General features: G+C 51.0%; 4 protein-coding genes across 4 annotated transcripts; 1 reads left to right on the top strand and 3 right to left on the bottom strand.

The window, feature by feature from the left end:
• Positions 1-19: 19 nt before the first annotated feature.
• N7509_003746 (pyruvate carboxylase) lies at positions 20-3,645 on the top strand (the record flags this gene model as incomplete). The annotated part of the gene is made up of 3 exons (XM_056628383.1): positions 20-1,483; positions 1,506-3,476; positions 3,538-3,645. 3 exons carry the CDS (start codon positions 20-22, stop codon positions 3,643-3,645), a joined length of 3,543 nt encoding a protein of 1,180 aa, XP_056491117.1.
• Positions 3,646-4,327: 682 nt separating this feature from the next.
• N7509_003745 (uncharacterized protein) lies at positions 4,328-4,960 on the bottom strand (the record flags this gene model as incomplete). Its single annotated transcript, XM_056628382.1, has 2 exons — positions 4,328-4,569; positions 4,765-4,960. 2 exons carry the CDS (start codon positions 4,958-4,960, stop codon positions 4,328-4,330), a joined length of 438 nt encoding a protein of 145 aa, XP_056491116.1.
• Positions 4,961-6,455: 1,495 nt separating this feature from the next.
• N7509_003744 (uncharacterized protein) lies at positions 6,456-6,846 on the bottom strand (the record flags this gene model as incomplete). Its single annotated transcript, XM_056628381.1, has 2 exons — positions 6,456-6,679; positions 6,717-6,846. The coding sequence occupies 2 exons, from the start codon at positions 6,844-6,846 to the stop codon at positions 6,456-6,458; spliced, it is 354 nt and encodes a 117-aa protein (XP_056491115.1).
• A 2,336-nt stretch (positions 6,847-9,182) lies between these two features.
• Positions 9,183-10,815, bottom strand: N7509_003743 (alpha/beta-hydrolase; the record flags this gene model as incomplete). The annotated part of the gene is made up of 2 exons (XM_056628380.1): positions 9,183-9,735; positions 9,911-10,815. 2 exons carry the CDS (start codon positions 10,813-10,815, stop codon positions 9,183-9,185), a joined length of 1,458 nt encoding a protein of 485 aa, XP_056491114.1.
• Between the last annotated feature and the right edge of the window lie 1,653 nt (positions 10,816-12,468).

Genomic DNA, 12,468 nt, shown 5'->3' with positions numbered 1-12,468 from the left:
CTTCCCCTCCCCTTCCATCATGGCCTCCAACAACGACGATGCCGTCGAGTTCGTCGAGGACCACGGGGAGCACCACCAGGACTCCGTCCACCGTCGTCTCCGGGCCAATTCCACCATCATGCACTTCCAGAAGATCCTGGTCGCCAACCGTGGTGAAATCCCCATCCGTATCTTCCGTACAGCCCACGAGCTGTCCCTACAGACTGTCGCCGTCTACTCCCACGAGGATCGTCTGGGTATGCACCGTCAGAAGGCCGATGAGGCGTACATGATCGGCAAGCGTGGCCAATATACCCCCGTCGGTGCTTATCTGGCCGGCGACGAGATCATCAAGATCGCCCAGGAGCACGGTGTGCACCTGATTCACCCCGGCTACGGTTTCCTGTCGGAGAATGCCGGGTTCGCCCGCAATGTCGAGAAGGCTGGTATCGTTTTCGTGGGCCCGACCGCTGACACCATTGACGCTCTTGGTGACAAGGTCTCTGCTCGTCGTCTTGCGATCAAGTGCAACGTCCCCGTTGTCCCCGGTACCGAGGGCCCCGTCGAGCACTACGACGATGTCAAGTCCTTCACTGACGAATATGGCTTCCCCATCATCATCAAGGCTGCCTTCGGTGGTGGTGGCCGTGGTATGCGTGTAGTTCGCGACCAGGCTTCCCTGCGTGATGCCTTTGAGCGTGCCACTTCCGAGGCCAAGTCCGCCTTCGGTAACGGTACCGTCTTCGTTGAGCGCTTCCTCGACAAGCCCAAGCACATTGAGGTCCAGCTGCTCGGTGACAACCAGGGCAACGTCGTCCACCTGTTCGAGCGTGACTGCTCCGTCCAGCGTCGTCACCAGAAGGTCGTCGAGATTGCTCCCGCCAAGGACCTCCCCGTCGATGTTCGCGACAAGATCCTGGCTGATGCCGTCAGGTTGGCCAAGTCGGTCAAGTACCGCAACGCCGGTACCGCTGAGTTCCTTGTCGACCAGCAGAACCGTTACTACTTCATTGAGATCAACCCTCGCATTCAGGTTGAGCACACCATCACTGAGGAGATCACTGGTATCGATATCGTCGCCGCTCAGATCCAGATCGCCGCTGGTGCCACTCTTGAGCAGCTGGGTCTGACTCAGGACCGCATCTCCACTCGCGGTTTCGCTATTCAGTGCCGTATCACCACCGAGGATCCCTCCAAGGGCTTCTCCCCCGACACCGGTAAGATTGAGGTCTACCGCTCTGCTGGTGGTAACGGTGTTCGTCTGGACGGTGGTAACGGTTTTGCCGGTGCCATCATCACCCCCCACTACGACTCCATGCTGGTCAAGTGTACTTGCCGTGGATCGACCTACGAGATTGTCCGCCGCAAGATGCTGCGTGCCCTGGTTGAGTTCCGTATCCGTGGTGTCAAGACCAACATCCCCTTCCTGGCTTCTCTGCTGAGCCACAACACCTTCATCGACGGAACCTGCTGGACCACCTTCATCGATGATACCCCCCGAGCTGTTCGCCCTGGTCGGCTCTCAGAACCGTGCCCAGAAGCTGCTCGCTTACCTAGGTGACGTTGCTGTCAACGGTAGCAGCATCAAGGGCCAGATCGGTGAGCCCAAGTTCAAGGGCGACATCATCAAGCCCATTCTCAAGGACACCGCTGGCAAGCCCATCGATGTCTCCGTTCCCTGCCAGCAGGGTTGGAAGCAGATCTTGGACGCCCAAGGCCCTGCTGCCTTTGCCAAGGCAGTGCGTGCCAACAAGGGCTGCTTGATCATGGACACCACCTGGCGTGATGCCCACCAGTCTCTGCTCGCCACTCGCGTGCGTACCATTGACATGCTTAACATTGCCCACGAGACCAGCCACGCTCTGCAAAACGCCTACTCCCTGGAGTGCTGGGGTGGTGCCACCTTCGACGTCGCCATGCGCTTCCTGTACGAGGACCCCTGGGACCGTCTGCGCAAGCTCCGCAAGGCTGTTCCCAACATCCCCTTCCAGATGCTGCTGCGCGGCGCCAACGGTGTTGCCTACTCATCCCTTCCCGACAACGCCATCTACCACTTCTGTAAGCAGGCCAAGAAGTACGGTGTTGATATCTTCCGTGTCTTCGATGCCCTCAACGACGTTGACCAGCTCGAGGTCGGTATCAAGGCCGTCCAGGAGGCCGGCGGTGTGGTTGAGGCCACCATCTGCTACAGCGGTGACATGCTGAACCCCACCAAGAAGTACAACTTGGAGTACTACCTCGCTCTGGCTGATCGCATTGTCAAGCTGGGTACTCACGTTCTCGGCATCAAGGATATGGCTGGTGTCCTGAAGCCCCAGGCTGCCCGTCTGCTGATCGGTGCTCTCCGCGAGCGTTACCCCGACCTCCCCATCCACGTTCACACTCACGACTCCGCCGGTACCGGTGTTGCTTCGATGATTGCCTGCGCTCAGGCTGGTGCTGACGCCGTCGATGCTGCCACTGACAGTCTCTCCGGTATGACCTCTCAGCCTAGCATTGGTGCCATCCTGGCCTCCCTCAGCGGCACTGAGCAGGACCCCAACCTGGACATTGCCCAGGTCCGCGCTCTGGACGCCTACTGGGCGCAGCTCCGTCTCCTCTACTCTCCATTCGAGGCTGGTCTCACTGGACCTGACCCCAGGGTCTATGAGCACGAGATCCCCGGTGGTCAATTGACCAACCTTATCTTCCAGGCTAGCCAGCTGGGTCTGGGCCAGCAGTGGGCCGAGACCAAGAAAGCCTACGAGGCCGCCAACGACCTGCTTGGCGACATCGTCAAGGTCACCCCTACCTCCAAGGTCGTCGGTGACCTGGCCCAGTTCATGGTGTCCAACAAGCTGACCTCCGAGGACGTTGTTGCCCGCGCCGCCGAGCTGGACTTCCCCGGCTCTGTCCTGGAGTTCCTGGAGGGTCTGATGGGTCAGCCCTTCGGCGGCTTCCCCGAGCCCCTGCGTTCCAACGCCCTCCGCAACCGCCGCAAGCTGGACAAGCGCCCTGGTCTGTACCTGGAACCTCTGGACCTGACCAAGATCAAGAACGAGATCCGCGAGAAGTTCGGCGCCGCGACCGAGTGCGATGTTGCCAGTTACGCCATGTACCCCAAGGTCTTCGAGGATTACCGCAAGTTCGTGTCCAAGTTCGGTGACCTGTCTGTCCTGCCTACGCGCTTCTTCCTGGCCCGTCCCGAGATCGGCGAGGAGTTCCACGTCGAGCTGGAGAAGGGTAAGGTGCTTATTCTGAAGTTGCTTGCCATCGGTCCTCTCTCCGAGCAGACTGGTCAGCGTGAGGTCTTCTACGAGGTCAACGGTGAAGTCCGCCAGGTCAGTGTCGACGACCAGAAGGCTTCCGTCGACAACATTGCCCGCCCCAAGGCCGACGCTGCCGACAGCAGCCAGGTCGGTGCTCCTATGAGCGGTGTTGTTGTTGAGATCCGTGTCCACGACGGCCACGAGGTTAAGAAGGGTGACCCCATTGCGGTGCTGAGCGCCATGAAGATGGTAAGTTATCAACCAGCCCTTTCATCCGTATTTGCAAATCATTTACTAACTTTTCTCTCAGGAAATGGTCATCTCTGCTCCTCACAGCGGAAAGGTCTCCAGCCTCCAAGTCAAGGAGGGCGACTCAGTCGACAGCCAAGACCTGGTCTGCAAGATCAGCAAGGCTTAATACGGACTTGCCTTGACTTTTTAAAAAAAGGATTTGCTGCTTTTTTTTGGTTTTTCTTTTGTGTATAAGACGTGTCTTGGTTTTTACACGATATGAACGATAGCGTTTGATCCCACTGGGTATTGGCTTTGGCTTTGGCTTGCTGTTGGCTTTTGCGTTTTCTTTTCTCTTTTTCTTTTACGAATTTACCGAACTTGAATGAATAGCTTTCAATATTGTCTGGTCTGGTAGAGGTAGACTACATAGATAAATGTCCTACTGGTTTACGATTGGTTCTAACTATGGTTGTTTTGTCGTGGTGTGTAGGTAATGTAGATGATGTAGAGTAGTGGATCGTTGTATAGGACCAAAAGCTTAGCAACTTACTTTGAACCACTGGCACTACGAGTAGTAGTAGTAGTAGCTGTTTAGGCAAAGTTCTACAGGGATCATGAACACTCGGAATAGACTTGAACAAGTCAAACCAGTTCAATCACCACATCCACCCCGCATCCGAAATGAACCATGAAACAAGACTCGTGTTCAAGTTTACTCATAGAATCAAATTGACGATAAAAAAAACAACAAAACTCGAGTACAAGAAAAGAAAAGAAGAAAAAAAAAGAACACCCAGTCTTCTTCCCCTCAGCATCCAACTTCACTTCACTTCACTGCACCGCAGTGCATACAGTGCCTGCATCACTTAATGACCCCTCGTATAATCCTGCCAAAGTTTCGAAAAAACCCCACCCTTAGCAGACTGTTCATTCCAACTAGCCCTTCTCCCCGCCATATCGGACCCACCACCCTCACGCTTCTGCGTCTGCAGATTTGAAAATAGACCTGGTCCGTTGTTTCCGGAGGCACTTGAGCGTCGGCGTTCGCTGACTGTTGGTGGGTTGGGGGTTTGGTTTTGGGTGTGTGCGGATGCGCCGGCGGTGGAGTCTGCGGTGGCGGAGGAGTTTGAGTGTGTTGAGCCGGTGGATTCCTGATAGTTACTATTAGTATGTACAGGGTGTGGTGGTTTATTCATGTGTTATGGTTATGGTTATGGCAAGGGGATGGATATGTTCAAGTTATAGTTGGGACTTGGGTGGGGGTGGGGTTCCCCAGGTTTAGGCGTGCTTGGCATAGTATGACCAGAGACCCGAGAGACACCCCGAGAACTTAAAGGGAAACTTACACGTCTGGCATTTAAATTGCTCATCATTTCAGGTGTTAGAGCCCAAGGGGCGCGTCCGGCGGGACCTTTCGCTCCGCCGGCGACCCAGGCGTTGTGGTGTTCGTGGCGATTGCCGGATGATCCGTGCCAGTGGCGGCGGGTATCGTCTGACATGATGGATGTATAGAGTAGTGGGTTGGGTGATTGTAGTGAATTTCTTAGGATTGTAGGTTAGTTGTATGTGAGAGGATGGGGTGTTTTTTAAAAGGATTATGGACGATATGATGAGAGGAGTAGGGAAGACGAGTCGAAGACGTCATGGGGATGGGTTTGGTATGCGGGTGCATCCGTGATGACGAGGCGGAGTTATCAAGCAAAGTAGATGCATGAATGGGATGGGAGGAAAATCAAGATTGGATTTGGTGAGATATGAGTTATGAGAAAGGGAAATACTCACCGATCTGATTCAAGTTTGTTTCCAAGGTTCAAGATCTTGATGATACGAGTAGAATGAAGCTCAGCAGGACAAAGGGTAGGATTCGAGAGGGGAACGACAGGCTTATAAATGCCCTCTCATTCAACTGGTCGCGTGTTACCCGGACTTTTGCGCTTCACGTAGCGAGCTCGGTGATTGGCAGGCAGAATATTTACTTTACAGTACATGTGTAGTGAACCTGAACCTTGAGCACCCCAATTATTCTGCATGATAGCAGCTCTATGATTAGTTGATCCAGCATCCAGGTCCAGCTCCCGATACGGTGACTCGTAACTGGGCCCCTAATACGTGCTGCATTATTGGCTGAATCCAGGGTCTGGAATTAGACCGAGTTTCAGATCAACAGGTTAGGTACATCCCTTCGTTGCTATTCGTGCTGGTGGATGTGTTTCCCTGTAGCTTGACGTAACTTGCGGAATGCGGGGAAAGCTCGATGGCAAATTGAGTTTATGTACCGGTACTTCGATTACAATAGTGAATTGTATATGGGGATAGGTACCGGTACCAGGATGTATTCGTTCTAGCTACTGTATGTACTCCAGGAAGCTTGCTCTCTCAGACAGCTGCATTTTTTGACAAGTGTTTCTTTCATCTCGTAGACCACTGCTTTCGAGTCGTTGCTGGTCATTGAAAGTCATTTCAAGGTTACCTCTATAAGCCAGAGAGCATGGTTGCGGGAAAGCTTCTTGGGAGCCATGATGGTGTAAATGACTTGTGGAGGAGGGAGAAGGTTGTCGATTAAGTAAAACTGTGAATTATGAGGCTGGCATGGAACAAGTTGTGTGTGTACAGTATGTGTGTGTGTGTTTGCGCGCACACACACGATATTGAGAGAGAGACCAGCACAGGTACTGAGAGCACCTGGGAAAGCGAGCGAGCGACTCGGAGAAAGTAAACATGCGAAGAGACCTTGAACAATATTTAGGTATTTGATGTGAGAAGAGGTTTCTGGAGACACTCAAGTTAGAATACGGCGGCTTGAGGATATACCACTACCACTAGCGGTAGCTTGATTTCATTGGAAATACATGAAGATGCCGAGATACTCGATCCACTGCACTACATCCGGCTTCGACTTAGATGCGTCCTTCTTGGTCCAAGGGAGACATAAATTAAGGAAGACGCCTTGCGACAGGTGTATCATCTTGACCACGAACAACTCTTCCGGTAGACTCATCGTCTGCAGGTGGGAGGGTCATTGTATTCGACGTTTGGGAAAGGGGCAGCCTCAAGCATGGCAATACGTGCACGGTAGTCGAGGGCTGTATTTCGGACTTCGCGAAAATTGTCGGCTAGACGGCGGCTCCGTTCATGTAGTTCGGCAATTTCACCTCGGAGGCGAGAGATTTGTTCAACGTGCTGGTCGTGCATGGCAGCGACCAGAACATCTTTCGGGGCTATAAGGTGATTGCTTGCCAGAAATTAGAGAATTACCAAGCGTGCAGATTGGCCGAGAGTCGCGTTGTGAGTTTGATTCCAGCACACGAAGCTTGGAGTTGTTCTGGTTCCACCCTTGCACCATGGTCAGTGTTCTCTTTGTTTGGGAGTAAACGAGGAGGGCCATTGTTGCACATCTGTAATGTCCCGCAGCATGGGTCTAGATCCACGCGGAGGAGGCTGAGCTTGAGACTCCATCAAGTCTGTGAGTTGGACAACGAATGGATATCATCTGGAATTGGGGCAGGAGATGGGTGTACCGCGAGGATTCCAATATTGGAGTCCAGATTTGGTCCTATGTTGAGAGAGAGGGTGCTGTCTGTCCACTCAAGATAGGCTATCGGTCTGCCCGATCTGTTTTTATCTTCTGAACTTGTATCACAGGGCCCAGAGATAATATTCTCGTCTCATAGTGGGCAGATTGAAGGCACTGCTGTTTAGATTGGATCTGGCGGGTTGCTGGGGTGCTGATTTATGATGCAATTTTGGACATTGAGGTTCCATACCCGCACGATGGGAGGGGATCAATGAAATGCTTCGTGTGATTCGCATTGTCATAAGTAGTAGATCTACTTCACTTCTATCTTCGCAGTAGCAATTTCGACAAAGAAAAGGATTGGTGGATTGGGATAATCTTTCGACATGTGGACGCTGCCGATACAGTGGCGACCGCTATCGCCTTCCGTGCCTGACAACATATAAGACACTCTTTCAAACCCTAATCACATGCCATGCTAATCCCGATATAGTCACGAGCGTAATTTAATGCCTGTACGGAAATCGAATAGTATAATGCAAAACGAGTAAAAGACTTAGTAAGGTATTTTATGGTATTGTTACAGGCCTTAAGATACTACTTCAAAATGCCGTCATCTAAATATGAGCGGACCAACCGAACATCTCAGGAGAGCATGAAAGCTCAGTGCCTGGTAACGGAAGATCGCTGTTTAAACGATAGAGTATAGTTGAGAAATATTCAATATATCCCACAAAGCCAACACGTTCTATTACACTCGGGTTCGAAATTGGCTTCTATTTTCTACAGAGAAGCTGTTTCTGTAACCCTAAATTAGAATACCCTACGTTGGATACAGCTTGCGCAGATGCAGGAGCTCACTTGCCAAGCTTACAGTTTTAGGTTCTTTCATTGTTTCACTACGCCCATGGTAAATAACACACGAGAAAACACAGCACATGATCCCAGCCTCATGATTATCTCAGCAACCGGGATATTCCAATAGTGCGGCGCTACAGTGGCACCCACCCGTTCTCACCCAGGAGGGAGGCACCCGACTACTGAACGTGTCTAAGCCACATATTGCCACACACCGGCAGGTTAGTAGTACCGCGAGTGATCACTTGCGCATCCCTGCTATTGCATATTTTTATTTTATGAATATTTGTAGAGCTTGGTTTTTGCTTTCGTCTGAGCCTGCCTTTTGGCTAGTACATTCTATCCAAAATTCGGCATACGCTGTAACGAACTGGTGTTGTCGGAGTCACGTGTCCGATCACGTGACCACAACCGTCTGTTCCATCTGTACCATAACAATCGCGCGAGAGCTTACCTCTCTTTCCTTTCTTCAGCTTTATTAATTTTCGTCAATACTACATGAATATTATTTCAACCCGAGCCCTTACATACGCCTTTAAGCTTATGCTCATAATCTTAGCATTTATTACTTCTGAAATCCGTTCAATTCAAGTTAGATCTTTTCATGTCATATTTTCGTCCAGCCTTTTCAATCTAAAATAAAATAGAGGTCTGTCTAGGATGTGGCTGTCCCATGCTCGATTTCTTTCTAAGGTAGAGGCGGTGGATTCCAGATAGGAAGAGCATCAGGAGAACAAATGTCAAGTATTAATGTACACACCCCTTTGGCCGGGTGCCAGGCTCTGACTGTATCATCATCCGATGCAGACGCTAGTCTTTTCCCCCTTGGCGACCATTTTATCGACCTGACCCAATCTTTATGCCCCTCAAGTATCGTTGTGCACTGTCCGGAGGCCGGATCCCAGATTCTAACAGTTTGATCACACGACCCTGATGCGATTCGCTGTTCCCCTGGCGACCAGGCAATTACCCTGACCCAATCTCTATGTCCCTCAAGGATTTTCGTGCATTGCCCGGAGGCTGGGTCCCAGACCCTGATACTATTGTCGTATGACCCGGATGCTAGTCGACCTCCCATTGGTGACCAGGCAATTACCCTGACCCAATCTCTATGGCCCTCGAGCATCGTCGTGCACTTTCCTGATACTGGATCCCACACCCTGACAGTGTTGTCGTTTGACCCTGATGCGAGTCGGTATGCATTCGGCGACCACGCAATCGATCTGATCAAATCGCTATGCCCCTCAAGTGTTGATATGCAACCCCCGGTAGCCGGGTCCCATATTTTAACTGTGTTATCGTAGGACCCTGAAGCCAGCCGACGTCCATCTGGCGACCAGGCAACCGATCTAACCCAATGTTTGTGCCCCCCTAAGAGTCAAGGTGCGTTGCGCGGTCGTCGAAAGCTCCCAGATCTTGATTGTGTTATCATCTGACCCAGATGCGAGTTTCTTCGCATCCGATGACCAAGCAATAGACAATACAAAGCTGGTATGCCCCTTGAGAGTCCATAAGCACCGACCAGTGGATGGTTCCCAGATTTTGATGTTGCTATTATGTGAACCAGACGCCAATCGACTTCCGTCCGGTGACCAGGCGATCGATATAGCCAGGTTAATGTTCTCCTCGAGGTTGTATGTACCCTGACTGTCAAGGGTTGATATACATTGTCCAGTGGCTGGGTCCCAGATCCTGACCGTGTTATTCACCGATCCCGATGCTAGTCGGTCTCCTTCCGTGGACCAGGCAAGCGACTCGAGCGATTCGCTATGGCCCCGTAGGGTTTGGATGCGTGGTCCCTTATCGTAGTATCCTCGTTTATAGTCACCGTTCTCGAGGACCCAGCGATCCAAATCTTTCAATATTCCGGCCTCCCTATTCTTGATTCGACTTTTGTCGTCACTGAAATTTGCCATCCATAGATTCTGTGAAGGTTCTCGATTCTCAGTATTTGGTGTAGCTTTGTTTGTGAATTTGTGACCAAGTGGAGAGTTATCTATTGCTAATCAGATTTACGCCTTCTGATCGCCTTGAGAAATCCTCACCAATTTTTGATGTCCATCGGGTGAGCTCCCACAGTATTCTCTTGAAACCGTTATCCTCCGCCGTCGAAAACTTGACCATATCCCGGTGATTAGCATAGATGCTCCGAGCCGCATAGCCTTCAAACGTAGCAGACTCTTTTGAAACGATCATTCCAGCTCCAAGTATAGGGAGCTCTTCAAAGAAGCAGGTCACCTCGAGGCCCCGACCCTCTTCGCGCAGTTGCCGAATCATGGCCAGAAAGTCGACTTGAACCGACTCAAGTAGTTGATTGTTTCTCTGCAAGACGTCGAGAAGGAAGACATCCGAAGACTTCACGAAGCCAAGTGCAGATGCAGGGATTTTAGCCCAGTCCGCCATCCACGCGCCTTTATGTGGTGTCCCCACGAAAACCACGCCTTTGAGTGCATCAAATATGTTCTGAAGATGAGGTTCTGGATTGTTGCGCGATAGGAGGATAGCCCGTTTGCAGACCAAACCACCTAGACTATGCGAGACAAAAATGAGAGGGCGAGAAGTCGCCTTGCTCAGATCTCGATCTAACGCAAGATCGACCAAAAGGTTGGTGGCGTGATCAATCAATCGGTCTGAAGATTCAACTGATTTCCGAACTATATAAGCGTCATAGCCGTAGGTCAGAATGCGAGCTCGGTCGAGTTTTGACGGGAGAAGTGCTTGCGGCCAGGGAATCGATTGGCCATCTGCGGTCCAAGTGTTTTCCCGATCACCCGTCAAACCGTGGACAAAGCAAATATCAACTGCAGCATCCGGGCAGTCATGTAAGATTTTTATGCCATCTGGATATATAAGTGGCGGAGGAGTTTCAGGCCGAACTGGCTCGCACCCGCGGGGTGGAGCTTGCTTGCCTTCCTCCGTAATAGCGGTGAAATCATTTTTATGATCTCGTGCGAGGCGAATCGCTAGCTGTGTCTTTCCCATCCCACCAAGCCCGTGAAGAATAGCAACTTTCCGTGACGGTGAATCTGTCGGCTGTAAATACTGCCAGAGGTGATCTAAATCATCTTGCCGCCCCACAAAGCTGTCAATCACAGGCACTGCCGTACGGTCTAAGGGGACATTAAAGGGGTGAACTACAGATATAACAGCTTATCAGTAATCAATTGCATCTAATTCTGGAAACCGTCAGATTAAGTTTAGGACTTCTCACCGGAGTCTGCTAGAGTGTCTCGTGCCGTTGGGCTGTTGTCAATCTGATCGACGGGAACGATTGACAGAAGCTCTTTGGCATAGGCTGCCGCCACATTTGCCGCGTATCCTTGCCACTCTTTATTCTTATGTGAATCAGCATAGTCACAGATGCCCCGAACCACTATACATGGGAAGTCGTTCATAAGCCCCGCCGCTTCCATCTCTACACAGTATACCCCTAATTCCTTGGCCAGCCTATCTCGTAGCCTACCATCTTTCACTACCTGATTTGCCGACGCAATAAGTCCATAGTGAATGATTGGCTCTTCATGGCCTCGAGGATAACGTGGTACGAGCTTCGATTGATCACAATTAACACATGTATCGGATCCTTTATGGTCATATTCTGCCTGGTATAAACAATCTTCCCGGGTAGGTCGAGCAAAGTTCGCGGCTCTGTGAGGTTTCATTTTGGCTTGGGCTTCAGAAACGAAATCAAGGATCCGGCTGTCCTCGGTCAAGTGATAGGCTTGCAATGTAGCGACGGCTGTTAACAGAACCTTCGGTGGTCGGTTTAGCATCCCTGTCCACTGGAACTGACCGCCGCTTAACGCTTTACCAAGATCGTATTGGATTACACCTCCAGAAGTGTCCGCTGGCTGGCTCACCACAATATCGCCTAGTCGGATATCTCTCTTGCTGCTTGGTACGCCTCCACCGATACCGACCATTAGCCCAAACCGGATGGAATGGAAACTTGAGAGCAGCTGCATCGCAACCGTTGCAGCTGATACAGTGCCATATGCGCCAACTGGTAAGCAACCAATCACGATATTGTGTTCCCCGATCCTTCCCAAGATATATGTGTTCTGATCGGTCGGCGGACGAGGTAAGTTCGGGTGTATTGTGTCTAACATCAGTTTCGCAGCTGCCATCTCTCAGGGGCAAGGCACATATCCAACCGACCGTGTAATCGCCATGGGAGAGAGGGGGTTTAGCTGACATGATAGACTCTGTACAGTTAGCCTACGAGACTGGAAGGCCGATGTCTAGGCTTTGGGGGAGGGGCAGGGGTTGGAGAGTGTGCTGAGATGTGAGACTCTCACGCCCAATTATTTCTGGGCGGTGGGGATAGAAATTGATGACAGATTGCCTGTTGAGGGATTGCGGTGTTTGCTCGGGTTGCAGCGAAATTTCTAGTCGTCCAAGAATCTAGACCCTTGTATCTCCTATACTAGTATGGTTAAGCTCTGTTAATTATTACTAGTAAGGCAGAAAACAAGTTGTACGCGCTATTCACATCTGGCCTAGTGCATCATATGATTTCGATTAGAGAGAGCTCTTCCACGTCAATATTCTTATCATATGTCAAACTAATCCAGATATAGTAATAGCGGTATTTATAGAATCCGTTCTAAGCCAGAATGAAAGAGTAATAAGTAG

Source organism: Penicillium cosmopolitanum, assembly GCF_028827165.1.
Source record: "Penicillium cosmopolitanum strain IBT 29677 chromosome Unknown utg000005l:1.0-4006212.0:1.0-4009387.0, whole genome shotgun sequence".
NCBI lineage: Eukaryota > Fungi > Ascomycota > Eurotiomycetes > Eurotiales > Aspergillaceae > Penicillium > Penicillium cosmopolitanum.
The sequence above is the reverse complement of the archived record's forward strand: the minus strand, read 5'-3'. Positions and strand labels throughout refer to the sequence as shown.